Source organism: Bison bison, unplaced genomic scaffold, assembly GCF_000754665.1.
Source record: "Bison bison bison isolate TAMUID 2011002044 unplaced genomic scaffold, Bison_UMD1.0 scf7180017864217, whole genome shotgun sequence".
NCBI classification, from domain to species: domain Eukaryota; kingdom Metazoa; phylum Chordata; class Mammalia; order Artiodactyla; family Bovidae; genus Bison; species Bison bison.
Window position 1 is genome coordinate 537,351 of NW_011494789.1, and position 17,531 is coordinate 554,881.

Here is a 17,531-nt window from a genome sequence, read left to right on the forward strand (position 1 = left end):
CAGTAGTAGATGCTCAATAAATAACCTGATAATATCATGATGACAAGGGTGGCTTATCAGAAACTTTTGAAGTAGTCCTATGGATGAGGACCTAGGAAGAAAATATTTTCAAGAAAATTGAAAATTCAGTACATAATAATAATAAAACAAGTTAGATAGAAGATGCTACTCAATATCAAAGAAGATTGTATTTAAGATTAAGATAAAAGCAGCTCGCCAGTTCTTGGGATAAAAGAATGTAAGGAAAGTGTAACTGATGTGAAAAATGCTAACCCTGAAAACACTGAAGAAATCATGGTATTGAGCTGGATGGAACGGTGCATTTACACTTCCTCTCTTTTCAGGTCATGCTGACTTGCCCTCGCCTGATGCTCTCATGCTGGGCAGTCTGCTGGACGATGAACACTGGCATTCTGTTCTCATTGAGCTCCTCAGTACAGATGTCAACTTCACTGTGGATACACACACTCATCATTTTCGGGCAAAAGGAGAGTCCAGCTATGTGGATCTCGATTATAAGGTGTGAAATGACCTTTTAAGTATTACAGATTTTATCATTTGATTGCAGCGTAATCTTCTAGAGAAAATACTACTACGTTGAAAAGTTCCCTTTCCTAATAATTCAGAACTCTGATAAAATATTTCCTATGTGTGGTAACTTCACACTGGAAGATACATGCTCAAGCTATTGAGACATTTTATTCCTTACAGATGTTAGTCTTCACATGAGAGTAAATAGTTGTTAAATTTAGGAAATCCATACATGAAGAGCTATCAGTTCAACAAAGAATATTTTTAAATGCATTTGTTCACACAGTTCTGTATTCCATCTGGCGTTTGGCTGTGAATATTACCTTGGAGATTTCTTTGTTTTAGGGCAATCCTAAACAGAATTAGCTACCTAGGATAATTTAGAGAAGTAATCCACATATATTCCAATCTGAATTTTTTAAGTAACAAGAAAGCCAAATGCACAGATCTCAGAATACTGTTTCTTGGGGTTTTTAAACACCGGACGATATTTGCAGCATGTTGCCCACGTGTGTCTAATATACACTGAAATGCATTGTTTGTTCTGCCAGTTCTGCTGAGCACATCTGTCAGCAAACCAGGTTTCAACATTCACTTGGTATGAGTGGCCTCAGCAGCAGAGACCAGCTGGAGATTCTGGTCTTAAATGATATTATTAGTGGCTTTGTAATTCTCATCTCTCAGAGTTGTGGCAAAGAGCAGGATCCCACAGTCTAGTTTATAAAGTCGAATATCATCACAGTAGGCTGCCTTGTCACAAAAATCGAAATTTACGATGGGCATAAAGATGCAATATTCCCCATCAACAAAAATAACAGAACTATATGAGTAGCAGCAAATTATAAGAAGGATATTTAATATATTTATCTCAGTGTAATAAATAAAGCATTGGTAAATACATATAAAACCTCCCTTGAAATTAGCATGATAATATAAAATAATGCCAAGCAGATTTGAGACAATTACCATTATACCCAATAATCATACATGTTTAGTCAGATAATCAGAAAATCATTAAACAATGTTATTTATGTCATTTTTTTCTTTCTAAGATCAGCTTCGGAGGGATTCCTGGTCATGGAAAATCAGTGGCATTCCCACATAAAAACTTTCATGGCTGTTTTGAAAATCTCTATTATAATGGAGTGGATATCATTGATTTGTCCAAGAAACACAAGCCACAGGTCCTCATCATGGTAAGAAAGTCTATACGCAAGTTCAAGAGAAAAGGGAACTGCAGTTTGATTGATTCAGCTTTAAAATATACCTCTTCTGAAGGCAGGGAAGGTACAAATCACGTGAATCGTTATCCTTAGATATCCTTAGATATCCTTGGGGAATTGGTTCCAGGATCCCCGAATTGGAGCAATGGATGCTCAAGTCCCTTGTATAAAATGGCACAGTATTTGCATATAACCTAGTCATATCCTCCCATATACTTTAAATCGACTCTAGAATATGTATAGTACCTAACACGATGTAAATGATATGTAAATAGTTGTAAATACAATGCAATTGTTATGTGAGTAGTTGCTGGTGCTGGTCAAGTTCAAGTTTTGCTCTTTGGAATTTTCTGAAATTTTTCTTTCTAAGTATTTTCCCGGTTGGTTGGTTGTATATGAGGATGCAGAACCTGGGTATACAGAAAGCCTACTGTACTTTTTTTAGTTTATGTGTGGTTTCATTTTTATGTGTTCGTGGAAATAGATGAATAGTTTCACAAAAATGTTAAAGTGCAATCATATTAAGGCATTTTAATGCAGTGTTTTTGTTTTCAATTGGTTTCTTCCTTCTTTCTCCATATTCTCCACATGGCTACAGTCGCTCTGTCAAGCTGGGATGTTACAAAGCTAATATTTGTCCTTCCTTGTTTGGTCTATAGTAATGGAATCCTCTATAGATAGATAGACTCATACTCACACATGTATTTATGAATCTGTATGCTTCCACATTTGACATTGTTTACAAAAAAATCGTTTTATAAAAGTTTTTCTCCATCTAGATTTTTTGATTCAACAATACCTTGTAAGAATTCTTTTCCATTATCAGGAGTAGTTCTACATTAGAATGTCCACATCACTATCCATTAGGAAAACATACCATTATTTATCTAGTCATTTCCTACTCAGGGCATTGCTTTATCTCAACTTTTTTACCACTATAAGCTGACAGTTGCACATGTGTGCTCAGTACAGGGGCTTCCCTTTTGATAGGATAAAATTCCAGAAGTAGAATTTCTTGGTCACAAATTTTATACAGTTTTACATTTTAATAAACGTTGTTGGATGGCCTTCCAAAAAGCTATAATATGACATTTTCCACCAGCAATGTATGTTAGAGCCTTCCATCCCATCTCAGGCAACCCTCATATACCCCTGCCAGCTCAAGGAACATGAACTAATATCTCTTTGTTACTTTGTGTTTATGGGACTACTGGTGAATTAAATAATCTTCTCACCTGTTTTTTGTCCATTTGGACTTGTTTTTCCGATCATTGTTCACTCTTATTCTTTTGCCTAATTTTTATTTTATTTCTTTAATTTTTGGTCAATTTGCAAGACAGTTTTATATTTGATAGATAACCCTCTGTCATTCATGGTCCATATATTTTTTCAGATTTATCAATCTTATATTAAATATTACATAATATGTTGAGTTTATAAATATTTTCACTTATATGTGGTCATTAGGTCTGTATATTTCTTTATAGCTTTGGAATGTCTCTAAAACCCTATAATATATACATGGTCTCATGGGTTTTCCTGTAAGAATTTTTAATTGGTTTTATTTAGTTTTTAAATAAAAAAAAACCTAAATCTTTGATATTTATTCTTTATGTGATATAGGATTAATTTTTGTATTCTACCTGATAGATATCCATTTGGTCCTACACTATTTAATAACTAACCCACCCTTTATCCCACATAGTTGAGTTTTCTTACATACTAAGTTTTACCAGGTGGCTCATTGGTAAAGAATCCACCTGCCAATGCAGGAAATGTAGGGGATGAAGGTTCGATAGCTGGTTTGGGAAGATACCCTGGCAGGGGGAAATGGCAATACACTCTGGTATTCTTGCCTAAAAATATCCCATGGACAGAGAAACCTGGCCAGCTAAGTTCATGGGGTTGAGAAGAACTGGACATGACTGAGCACACATACTGGAGAAGGCAATGGCACCCCACTCCAGTACTCTTGCCTGGAATATCCCATGGATGGAGGAGCCTGGTAGGCTGCAGTCCATGGGGTCCCTAAGGGTCGGACACGACTGAGCAACTTCACTTTCACTTTTCACTTACATGCATTGGAGAAGGAAATGGCAACACACTTCAGTATTCTTGCCTGGAGAATCCCAGGGATGGGGGAGCCTGGTGGGCTGCCGTCTATGGGGTCGCACAGAGTTGGACACGACTAAAGTGACTTAGCAGCAGCAGAGCGCACATACATGCTAGCTTTATTAATATGTAACTATATAATGTATATTGTATATTATATATATGTATTATAGCTATATATTATATATTAATATATAACTAATATATTCTCAGATGTTTTTGTGAGTTCCTTATTCTGTCCCACTGCTGTGTCTATTCCTATACCAATAACACACGGATCTGCTTATAGTAACTTCATAGTATGCTTTGCTATCTGGTAAGTTAAGTTCTGTCTCACTGGCTTTTTATTTGTATTATTTTTTTTGGAGAGGAAGAGTAATGTTTGGGTATGTATTCTGCTATCTGAAATCTATAGAAAAGTTTTTAATTTCAGACAAAATTCATGTAGAAGGTTTAATTGGAATTATATTGACCCCATTCCGTCCAAGCACTATGATTAAAAATAGTTTGTTCCTGGAGCAGTAGACATATCATAAGGATTAAAAATGTCTTTAAAAACAGAATTATATACAAATAAAAACAGCCTGCTAGACAGATCAGATCTTAGGCTGGGTGATAGCCTTGGGTGATTTGGTTTGTAAGAACTTCAGAGAAGAGACCAGCCTACCTGTGGCAGGACCAGCCTGGCCACATTCTTTTCTTCAGACATGCAAAAGCACATGCCCTACCTATAGTAAGATGTAGCTATCACCTGAGTGACACACTTATAATCACATTTACATAATCAAGACAAGTACAAGAAAGTTCTTGGAGTAAGTTATCCTTTGTGCTAGCCTTCACATTGGAGAAAAACATCTAGCACCTCAAGAGAGGAAAATTGTCTCTTTTATGTTGTATCCCACACCCAGCATTGTTGCTATTGTTGTTCAGTCACTCAGTCGAGTCTCTTTAGGACCCCATGGACTGCAGCATGCCAGGCTTCCCTGTCCTTCACTATCTCCCACAGTTTGCTCAGATTCATGTCCATTGAGTCTATAAGGCCATCCAGCCATTTCTCATCCTCTGTCGCCCACTTCTCCTTCTGCCCTCAGCATCAGGGTCTTTTCCAATGAGTTGGCTCTTCACATCAGGGGGCCAAAGTATAGGTGTTTCATCGTCAGTCCTTCCAGTGAATATTCAGGGTTGATTTCCTTTAGGATTGACTGGTTTGATCTCCTTGCTGTCCAAGGGACTTTTAAGAGTCTTCTCAAGCCCTGTTCAAAAGCATCAATTTTTTGATGCTCAGCCTTCTTTATGGTCCAGCTGTCATACTGGTACGTGACTACTGGAAAGACCGTAGTTTGGACACCCAGCATTAAGTCTGGGAAAGATTTGGCTCAGGATTCCTTTGCAAATGCTTGGTAATGGAGATAGACAGTTCCTCAGAAACTCAGAAATAGGTTTACCCAGCTAAACAGCACTTTTTCTTTTCATTTTTATATTTATATATTTTTGGCTGCATTGGGTCTTCATTGCCCTTTTGTTGCTGTGCATGCACGGGATTTCTCTACTTTCTCTAATTGCATTGCATGGGCTTCTTATTGTGGTGTCTCATTGTGGTGTCTCTTGTTGCAGAGCGTGGGCTCTAGGGCTCACAGATTTCAGTTGTGGTGCATGGGCTTAATTGCCCCGCGGGATGTGGGATCTTAGTTCCTGGACCAAGAGTCGAACCCATGTGCCCTGCATTGACAGGCAGATTCTTAACTACTGGGCTACCAGGGAAGTTCTTGAACAGTGCTTTAAGGGACCTATAAGGCAAATCTGGATTTAAGTTTGATGGGGAAGCCTCATTTTAAAAATCCTAGATTGCTGAATTGTTGATAAGAAATTCAGTAAGTCTTGGAAAATCTGTTGTCTGTGAAATGAAAGCATTCCAACTGTGCTTTCCTAAAGTCTGTTTCACTGTGTTCACAGGGAAATGTGTCCTTCTCCTGCTCACACACGCAAACTGTCCCCATGACTTTTCTGAGCTCCAGGAGTTACTTGGTGCTGCCAGGCATTTCCAGAGAGGACAAAGTGTCTGTGATCTTCCAATTTCGAACATGGAACAAAGCAGGACTGTTGCTGACCAGTCAGTTTCACCATAGGTCAGGAGCTCTCATCCTTGTTCTTAGTGATGGAAAACTCAAGCTGAGTCTCTCCCAGCCTGGACATCCAGCCAGGGACATCACAGCAGGTAATAAACGTCCTCCCTGAGATAACGCATAGGTATTTGTTGTGACTATATCTTCTTGCATGTAAACCTAAGATGGGTAATCTTTAAAATAAATGAATGGCTGAATACATAAGATAGTCATAATCCTACTAGAGAGAACTAGATTGCTTTTTCCTTTGAAGTAGGTAACTCCAGGCTGTTGGTGTGTCAGTCAATATGATGTAGCATAATTATCAAAAAGTTTAAAAATAAATGATCATAAACTTGTGGTTACCAAAGGGATAAATTAGAAGTTTGGGATTGACAGATATTCACTACTATTAATAAAAAATGGGTAACCATCAAGGACCTACTGTTATAGCACAGAGAAGTTTACTCAGTATTTTGTAATAACCTATAAGGGAAAAGAATATGAAAATGAATATGTATATTTATACACATATATATGTATATACACGTGTGTATATATGAATCACTTTGCTGCACTCTTGAAGCTAACACAACACTGTAAACCAACTATACTTTAATAAAAAATTAATTAAAGAAAAAAAATTATTTGTAAGTTTGAGGTAGAACCTAGAGGTAAACTTGAATTACTAGAAGGCATTAGACTATCCTAAGGAGTCTTAAGAAAATAGATTTCTTTCAACTGTCTTTTAAACCTATATACACATTGATTTTCAAAATATTATAAGTTACTTTTCTTTCTTATGTCTGAGCCATTGCTTCCTTTGTTCCTACTTGTTTTTGGTGAGGCTGCTTCTAAATGGGTGAATGTTCTATAGTTTTTTGAGAAGAACCTGTTTATTTCTAGACTCACTTCTGAGTCGTGTTATTTTTTAACTTTGGGGACTGCTTTACATTTAAAACTGATAAATTTAAACCTAGGTAGACTCATGGCATGTCATTCCTTGAAGGTTTCATGTGGAAGGACTGTCTTGTCTGATCTCTGGTTATCAGTTTGGGACTGAAAAGCTAGGAATGAAGACTAAATTTTCCTTTTTTTATATAAATAAAAAAACATATATATGACGATTAGCATGTAAATGAACAGAGTCGACAGTGTCAATTCAGATTCAGTCAACTGCTTAAATCTTGGCTCAGTGGTAAACTATCTGCCTGCAACCCAGGAGCCACAGGTGACGTGGGTTCACTTCCTGGGTCAGGAAGATCCGCTGGTGGAGGAAATGACAATCCACTCCGGTATTCTTGCCTGGAGCATCCTGTGAACACAGGAGCCTGGCAGGCTTCAGTCCATAGGGTTGCAAAGAGTCAGACGTGACTAAGGCAACTTAGCATGCACACATAATTTACATGTAATATGAACTAAAAGAGATAGCTTTTTAGTGTTGTTCATGTGGGTACACACTGTCCTTCCCCCCCCCACACACATATATATATATGTCAGGTATTGAATATTTTATAAGCTGGCACTGACATAACACATAAATATTTTATTGCACTATTTTTAAAGGTTTTACAGTGTAATGTGCCATTTTTCAGAAGCAAACCAAAGGTGAATTTCTTGAGATGCTTGCTTCTTACTTTAGCAACATTTGAAAGGGAATCTTTTATGTAGCTGAAGTAGATGGAAAGTAAGACAGGCTGCAAAATTTTTTCACTTTAAATGTTGTATCAAGTACCCAAATGTGTACCAAATTGAAACTTAAATTTCATTAAATGATATTGAAAAAGCATCTTGTATCCTATTTCCAGGTTGTAGATAATTTTTCCTAATAGTTATCTCAAGACAGTTCTGAAGAACTGGAGAAATGTACCAAAGGTGTAGATTCTAGTGCATATGTGTTTCTGGGGCAGGGCTAAGGAAGTGGGTCATAGAAACAGAAGAAAAGTGGGAGCAATAAAGGAAAAGGAAAAAATGAATGTCTGTATTCACCCTTTACGACCGAGGATGAGATGGCTGGATAGCATCATGGACTTGATGCACATGAGTTTGGGTGAACTCCAGGAGTTGGTGATGGACAGGGAGGCCTGGCGTGCTGTGATTCATGGGGTCACAAAGAGTTGGACATGACTGAGCAACTGAACTGAACTGAACTGAACTGATTCACCCTTTATAAGAAAAGACACAATTCTACCCTTTGCCATGTTGTGTGTAGTGCTATGGTCATTATCCTGTTATTAGAATAAATTATTTGATTTATGAGGTGGTGTGTGAGAGGACTCCTCTCCCTTGCATATTTCCAGGTCTGCCTTTGATAAGCAGCCCACTTGTTCTCATGAAGCCTCAGGGTCTTCATCTTTAAAATGACACTAATAGGTGTTATGGTGAGAATGCAGGGATTTAACATATCTAAACGCTTGGCACCATAGGGTCAATCAGTAATAACACAATAACCATTAGTTATCAGTATTTCAACACTAGCACTACAATCATGGCATCACCCCCAAGATTGAGGCCTTTAGAGGGATTGGAAGGGTGTGGTAGAATTAGCATCATATCTATAGTTGCACAAATCAAAAGCCCAAAATTTATTTTCTGGTCTCCATCCATCCTTTGACAATCATGTTGCCTGGGAAACAGACTGTCCTTTCATCAGAAGTGGGCTGACTTGAAATCACACTGAAGACAAACAAAGGATGAGATTTATAATGGAGAGAAGGAGACAATGAATATAAATGCCTGCATTTTATTTTTAAATTAAAATGGCTAATTTTTACTAAGAACAGTCTTGTGTCACATAGACGGATGACATCTACTACAAATTCAAGATATTCTGGAGTGCTTTCTGCAAATTCTCCATGTGAAATACCTCAATATGCTAGATCAGTGGTCCCAGCCTTTTTTGGCACCAGGGACTGGTTTTGTATAAGACAGTTTTTCCACAAACCTGGTAGGGATGATCAACTCCACCTCAGATCATCAAGCATTAGATCCCAGAGGCTGGGGACCCCTGTGCTAGATAGAAAAAGACAGAGAGAGAGAGAAAGTGAGACAGAGAGAGAGAGGGAAGGAAAAGGTGGTTGGGTGAGGGAGAGAAAGGAAATATTTCACAAAATCAAACTAGGTTTTAATGACAGATTTTAAGTGAATATAGTTATTATACTGACAGGTATACTATATAACAATTAAGAGAAACCCCAAATGATAAGGCTGAAAATAACATATAGAGAGTTTTTTTTTCTGGTTCATCCTCTTTAGCTCTCAGATTACAGAACTTCTTTCAAAACTTTATTTCAGGTTCAGTTTCATAATATATGTTTTAAGTGTCTAACTTGAATCCTCCATATTCTAGTTTTCAACTTTTCTCATGATTTTTCATGAACGAGTGTTGAATCTTTGAAAATGTTTCTGACTTCACCAATAAAAAACAAAAAGCAAGAGTGCAGCATTTTTACTGTCTGTACATGGTAGTAGTAACTAGCGACTTTAAAGCCATCCCCTTCCTGAAAATGAAAATGTTTGGGGATGCATTCTAATTAATATTTAACAGTATGAGAAAAACAAAATTTTAGCTGCTTCACAGCAGGATCTTTGAACTTCTGGGCCATGCTGGAAACATTTCTGGCTCAAGTGGATCTTACGTGTGTGCTAAGTCGTGTCCGACTCCTTGTAACCCTATGGACTATAGCCCACCAGGCTCCTCTGTGCTTGGGATTCTCCAGGCAAAGATACTGGAGCGAGTTGCCATTTCCTGCTCCAGGAAACAGAGTGGTTTGGAGTGGATTAGATTGGAGTGGATATTGAACTGGATTGCCATTACTTCCTCCAGGGGATCTTCCTGATCCAGGGATCGAACCCATGTCACCTAAGCTCCTACATTACCGGCAGACTCTTTATTGCTGAGCCACAGGGGAAGCCCCAAGTAGATCTTGGTGGTGGTAGTTTAGTTCCTAAGTTGTGTCCAATTTCTGTGACCCTGTGGATTGTAGCCTGCCAGGCTCCTCTGTCTGTGGGATTCTCCAGGCAAGACTACTGGAGTGGGTTGCCATTTTCTTCTCCAGGGGATCTTACCCACCCAGGAATCGAACCCAGGTCTCTTTCATTGCAGGCAGATTCTTTATCAACTGAGCTATGAGGGAAGCCCCAAGTGAATCTTGAGTCCAAGTCATTAATGAGAGATCCAGCAGGGAAAAAAAAAAAAAAAAGCTGGTTTGAAGAGCATTTGAAGGACATGGATTTACATGGTCACATGGGTTGTAAATACCAAAATGTGATATGAATTAGACAGGACTGGTTAACTTTCTACCAGAAATATGCACTTACTTTTGAGGGGTAGACTAAAATGCCCACTATTCTCTAACATAACTTCTAATTCATAAGATCGACTTCTAAACTTACAGAGCTGTAAAGAGTCTGTGCCTTTAACATTCATAAAATGTGTTAGTTAAATATATTGGGACATACCAGAAGATGCTCAGATTGGAGTCATTCAAGCTCACTAGTACACTCAGTCAGTCAGATCAGTTGCTCAGTCGTGTCCGACTCTGCGACCCCACGGAATGCAGCATGCCAGGGTTTCCTGTCCATCACCAACTCTTGGAGCCTACTCAAGCTCATGTCCATCGCATCAGTAATGCCATCCAACCATCTTATCCTGTCTTCCCCTTTGCCTCCTGCCTTCAATCTTTCCCAGCATCAGGGTCTTTCCAATGAATCAGTTCTTTGTTTCAGGTAGTCAAAGTATTGGAGTTTCAGCAGCAGCATCACTTTCCAATGAATATTCAGGACTGATTTCCTTTAGGGTTGAGAGGTTGGATCTCCTTGCAGTCCAAGGGACTCTCAAGAGTCTTCTCCAACACCACAGTTCAAAAGCATCAATGCTTCGGCTCTCAGCTTTCTTTATAGTCCAACTCTCACATCCACACATGACTACTGGAAAAAAAATAGCTTTGACTAGATGGACCTTTGTTGGTGAAGTAATGTCTCTGCTTTTTAATATGCTGTCTAGGTTGGTCATAGCTTTTCTTCCAAGGAGAAAACATCTTTTAAATTTCATGGCTGCAGTCACCATCTGCAGTGATTTTGGAGCCCAGAAAAATAAAGTCTGACACTGTTTCCATTGTTTCCCCATCTATTTGCCATGAAGTGCTGGGACCAGATGCCATGATCTTAGTTTTCTGAATCTTGAGTTTTAAGCCAAGTTTTTCACTCTCTCTTTCACTTTCATCAAGAGGCACCTTAGTTCGTCTTCGCTTTCTGCCAAAAAGGTGGTGTCATCTGCATATCTGAGGTTACTGATATTTCTCCAGGCAATCTTAATTCCAGCTTGTGCTTCTTCCAGCCCGGCATTTTGCGTGATGTACTCTGCATATAAGTTAAATAAGCAGGGTGACAATATACAACTTTAATGTACTCCTTTTCCTGTTTGGAACCAGTCTGTTGTTCCATGTCCAATTCTAACTGTTGCTTCCTGAACTGCATACAGATTTCTCAGGAGACAGGTCAGGTAGTCTGGTATTCCCATCTCTTTAAGAATTTTCCACAGTTGTGATTCACACAGTCAAAGGCTTTGGCATAGTCAGTAAAGCAAAAGTAGATGTTTTTCTGGAACTCTCTTGCTTTTTCAATGACCCAGCGGATGTTGGCAATCTGATCTCTGGTTCCTCTGCCTTTTCTAAATCCAACTTGAACAACTGGAAGTTCACGGTCCACATACTGTTGAAGCTTGGCTTGGAGAATTTCGAGCATTACTTTACTGGCGTGTGAGATGAGTGCAATTGTGCAGTAGTTTGAGCATTATTTGGCATTGCCTTTCTTTGAGATTGAAATGGAAACTGACTTTCCCAGTCCTGTGGCCACTGCTGAATTTTCCAAATTTGCTGGCATACTGAGTGCAGCACTTTCACAGCATCATCTTTTAGGATTTGAAATAGCTCTACTGGAATTCCATCACTTCTATTAGCTTTGTTCATAGTGATGCTTCCTAAGGCCCACTTGACTTTGCATTCCAGGATGTCTGGCTCTAGGTGCATGATCACACCATCGTGATTATCTGGGTCGTGAAGATCTTTTTTGTACAGTTCTTCTGTGTATTCTTGCCACCTCTTCTTAATATCTTCTGCTTCTGTTAGGTCCATACCATTTCTGTCCTTTATTGTGCTCATCTTTGCATGAAATGTTCCCTTGGTATCTCTCATTTTCTTGAAGAGATCTCCAGTCTTTCCCATTCTGTTGTTTTTCTGTTTCTTTGCACTAATTGAGAGGAAGGCTTTCTTATCTCTCCTTACTATTCTTTGGAACTCTGCATTCAAATGGGTATATCTTTCCTTTTCTCCTTTGCCTTTAAACTTCTCTTTTCTCTTTCTTTGTAAGGCCTCGTATGACAACTATTTTGCCTTTTTGCATTTCTTTTTCTTGAGCATGGTGTCAAAAAAATCAAGTAGTCATCTCACTGTTGCTTTTCAATGAATGAAAATTGATTTTTTTTTATGACCCTCTTCCTTGTTGACCAAGACAATTTCTAAAGATTCCAATTATTCCTGCCCCCACCCCCTCTATTGAAACATTCATTATCTGGGGCCTGCTGTGCAAGCTGCAGTGGCCTCCTGTGGAGGGGACAAATCCCTTGCTGTTAGCCAAATAACACATTTTGGCCACTGGCATGCGAGCAGAAGGGACCTGTGCCACATCTGAGTAGAAACTGCCAACACCATAGCAAGATTCTGCCAGATGCTGTTTTCTCTCTGCAGAAAGACAGGGGGTTGGCCTGTGTATTAGCCTGGTGCTGCTTGGATGAATACCTAGAGCACAAAGGATACAGAGCCAGATGGCCTGGGGCCAGATCAAGAAACAAACCCTAGCTGTTACTCATTGAAACTTTGCTGTTGTTTATGTCCACAAAATAACCTAGTAGAAGCTAACACACACACACTGCGTGGGTGAGTGTACTGGGACACCTAAGGCTTGATGTATTTGCATGACGCAGCACTGGGTTTTCATTCAATAGAAAACCCTACAAGTTGGTCTGTAGTAGATGTTAGAGCCATGCACAGTTGGTGGGCAGTCAGTGATTCAACTAATTTATCATTCCAGCTCCAGCACTTGAAGAAAATATAGATATTTCATCTGATAGATTCAAGAGACAATGACTGCTTTGAAGGAATTAATAGTAGTTTTAAAAATTGATAGGCTTCCCAGGTGGCTCAGTGGTAAAGAATCCATCTGCCAATGCATGAGACACGGGTACAATGCCTGGGTCAGGAAGATCCCCTGGAGTGGGCAATCCACTCTAATATTCTTGCCTGGAAAATCCCATGGACAGAGGATCCTGGAAGGCTGCAGTTCATCGGGGCACAAAGAGTTGAACACAAACATGACTGAGCATGCACGCATGTGGTGTGATGATAGCTGGAATACATTGTATCTTATTTGGAAAGAAAAACAGAAAATGTAAAAATGACATAAAATGAAAAACAATTCCCGCAACCAAAAATGAAGGTTAATATTTAAGAATATTTCTTGCCACTCTTTTCCATCTTTATCCAATGTTTGAATATGTACAGACACACTTTAATGTAATGCTTTTATAAACTTTTATTCTATTCTATGAATTTTCATGTTTTATTAATACTTAAATTGTTATTTTTAAAGACTGTCAGTATATTTTTTAAAATAGTCTGCCAAGAATATTATAGATAATGACAATATATGAAAGTGAGAATAAGTTTTTATTTTTATAACTTGCATTTTTGGAAACTACCTGTACTTCTCAGCATCACAAACTATCACTGGGCTAGATGAGGCTAAAATATGTCTGATGCCATGTAATTGGAAATACTTTATGATTTCATGATTGTTCAGGGTCATTCATAGAAATTTTATTCTCTTAAGGCCCTAGGACTGAAACAAACCAATGCTGTGTTTTTCAAAGCAGGATGAGTGATCCACTCTTCTTTTCACTTTACCCCTTCATTCTGATTTCTTTCTTTGTCCCCCCACCTGCTTTTTTTTTTATGTGCACCTTTTTGACTAAACTGAATGATGAGAAACTGAAGTATATCCCTGGCACTGTGCATAGAGGCCATAGTAATCCTAACTGAACATAATCATTTTTGTTATTACATAAACAAATACCAGACAGGCCAGTCCATGACTGATGGATCAGACACAAGGATCCTCTGCAACCACAAAATTTACTCGACAAGACCCTCCTGCAGCTGACATGGGTAGCACCTTCTTCTAGATAAGCATGACCAACATACCACATAACCTAATTGCCTGCTTAGAAGCCCCCAGACAAGTCCACATCTATCCTTCACCTTTCTCTGTCTCTCTGTGTCCCTGTGGTGCATTCTTCATTGCTCACCCAGCTGAGTGACCTAGGTGGGCTTCAGATGAGTTCTTGGTGGTCTGTGGAAGGTGGCCCAAGGTATGCATCATATTGTTTTCAAGTACTTGCTCTGTTGAGGTATTACCAAGGTTTATAGGAATTTATTTTAACCCATTTTGTTTACTTCCAGGTGCTGGATTAAATGATGGGCAGTGGCATTCTGTGTCCTTATCTGCAAGAGGGAATCACCTGAGTGTGATGGTGGATGGTGAGGCAGCCTCCATGGCTCATTCCTTGCGTGGGCAGATGGAGTCAGGTGATACCTACTATTTGGGGGGTAAGTGAAAGGAACTGGGCTGCATTGGTGGTCAAACCATCTTTACCTTTTATGCTCCTGCCTTCTAAGGCAATTCATAGTTTTACATGAAAATTAATAGTGAAGAATGGTTTTTCTCTTTTAGTTATAGTCATTGAGAATTTTGAGTGATCAAAGATGATAAATTGTGGTCTAAAAATGAAAGCCAGATAGATGGCCTTGTTTAAAAGTGCACATCATAAGGTTGGTTTTAAGTCTGGCATTTGTTTTCAACTACAGTTGCATATTGCAGTCACCTGGAAGGATTCAAAATGCTGATGCCTGGCTGCATCCCCAGAAATTCTGATGTAACTGGTTCCATGCTGAGTGCTTCTGCCTAGTTGCTCAGGTGCATTCTTTCCTGCAGTGTGGTCTGAGCCACCAGGGAAGCCCAAGAATACTGGAGTGGGTAGCCTATCCTTCTCCAGGGGAACTTCTTGACCAAGGAATTGAACTGGGGTCTCCTGCATTGCAGGCGAATTCTTTATGAGCTGAGCTACTAGGGAAGCCTGACCTGGACAACAGGTTTTTGAATACTCTCTGGTGATTCTATGTGGAGGCAATACTGAGGGTAATTGCTCTCTATTTCTTACCTTTAATACCTTGCCATCAGGAATTTTCCTAAAGCCAAATGACACTTACAATCTTTCCTTCAGCTTTTATGTGCCAGGTTTTTTGCTGCATGGGGGTGTTCTTCTGTCTATTGGCTTCTTTTCTGCCCAGGGCCTGGCTACTCAAAGTGTGGTCCATGGACCAACAGTATCAGCATCACCCGGAAGCTCTTAGAAATGCAGATGTGCCATCTGGACTTCCTGAACCAGAATCTGCATTTCACCAAGATCCCCAGGAAGTCTGCTGCATTTTAAAATTTAAGAAACTTGGACTTCCCTGGTGGTTCAGGGGTTGGGATTCTGCCAATGCAGGGGACACAGGTTTAATCCCTGAATGGGAACATTCACATGCTAAGGCAGCTAAGCCCATGCACCACAACTGCTGAAGCCCAAGGCCTTAGGGCCCCTGCTCCCCAACCGGAGAAGCCACCCCAGTGAAAAGCCTGCAACCACAACTAGAGGGTAGCCCCTGCTCACTGCAACTAGCAAAACCCACGTGCTGCAACGAAGACTCAGCACAACCAAAAATAAATAAGTAAATAAATAATTTAAAAAAAAGATGTCTATTCCCACTGCCTAATACAGAAGGGCATCATTATACACAACAGAGGAAGAGATTAATTCAATGGCTGTTAATATGTCATGCATGCGTGTTCAGTAGTGTCCGACTCTTTGTGACCTCATGGATCATCCCCCGCAGTCTCCTCTGTCCATGGGATTTCCCAGGCAAGAGTATTGGAGTGGGTTGCCAAGCCCTCCTCCAGGGGATCTTCCTGACTCAGGGATTGAACCGTGTTTCCTGCATCTCCTGCAGTGCAGGTGGATTCTTTACTGCTGAGCCACAGGAGAAGCCCATTAATATGTCACTTATTGCTTAGTGATGGATTTTACCAAGACATCACCAGTCCATCTCCCTGGGATGTAGTCAGTGGGTGTTTTGCCTGCTTAGTGAACCTTGATTGAGTCCATCCAGGATCTTTTCCACCAGGGAGGGGGAACTTCTGAGGGTAATAAATCTCCATCCCTGGAGCATTCAAGTGAAAAATCCTCAGCCACTGGAAGCTTAGAACTGTCAATAGTAAGACTTATTTTTAATCTTGGCTTGAAGCCCTCTCTGACATTATTGCTGTTTTGCATTTTATACTTTTTATTTTTTTCTAAAATAAGTTTGGAATCATGGTGGAGATAGCTTGATAGCTCAACAAGAAAGTATAAAATTCTCCCTTGAGAATTGACAAAAAGTACATCAACCGTGAATTGGGTTGTTTAATCTTTGAAGTCTCCTAAAGCAAACTTCATGGGGAAAGGTGGAATTGTGCCAGCAGCTTTAAAAGTTAAGATTGCTTGCTTTTCTTGTTTGCTAAATGTGATGCATTTCTGACCCAGATACTCTTTTAAACCTTTACACTTAAATGATGGGTTTTATAGCTCAGGAGAGGAACAAATTCCTTCAAAGCTAAATAAAGAATTTATCCAAGAACTGTAATTTAAAAGATAAAATATTTTGAAGCACTGACAGATACAGAAAGAACAATCTGTGTCTACTGTTTAATGACACAAAATAAAATACCTTTAACATTTTGTATTAAAAAGTGAAAGAAAAATACTTCTCAAATCATCTTTTGTATGGAACATACTGCATTCTCAGAATGCATGGCTACTTGAGAGTAGGTACTTTCCATAAATATTTATATACTGATGCAACATGAGTCAGTTGTTACTGTGAAATAGATCATATGCACACACTTTAAAAAGACTATAATATTTCATAAAAAGAATATATATGGGTGCATCCTCTTGTCTACAAAATTAGCCACTACAACACTTGAGGCTTCTGTTGCTCCTCTAGACTTTAATTCCCCTAGTTAAGTATTACTCTGCTTTTTTAAAGCCAGTCTTTGTATATTGCTTTTTTAATAATCTATCATCTATGTAGATAACTTTAAACAATAAATTGTCTTGTGTTGCCTCGCTTTTAACTTTTTTGAAGAGGATAAACCTGCGTTCATTCTTCTGTGACTTGCTTTTTCTGTTCTACATTCGTTTTTGAAATCCAGCCATGTGGCTGTGAATAGCTGAATTTAATTAATTTTCATGGATGTGTGGCTTTTTGATGCATATTGTACCATATTTTACTCTTCCATTTTACCATTTTATGTTGATGGACATTTTGATTGTGCCCATTTTTATTTTAAAAATGCTGTAAATATCAGTGTAGCTGCTAAGAGACATCTTGCCAGTGATTTTTAAGTTTTTCCTTATGCATAAACT

At 39.0% G+C, this 17,531-nt stretch overlaps 1 protein-coding gene across 1 annotated transcript in view; it reads left to right on the forward strand.

The window, feature by feature from the left end:
- LOC104992524 (contactin-associated protein-like 3) overlaps positions 1-17,531 on the forward strand; it is a 232,716-nt gene that overhangs the window by 126,589 nt on the left and 88,596 nt on the right. The window contains exons 6-9 of the mRNA XM_010845436.1: positions 345-520; positions 1,584-1,727; positions 5,820-6,081; positions 14,485-14,631. Coding sequence (XP_010843738.1) covers positions 345-520; positions 1,584-1,727; positions 5,820-6,081; positions 14,485-14,631 — 729 coding nt within the window. The remainder of the gene's footprint in view (positions 1-344; positions 521-1,583; positions 1,728-5,819; positions 6,082-14,484; positions 14,632-17,531) is intronic.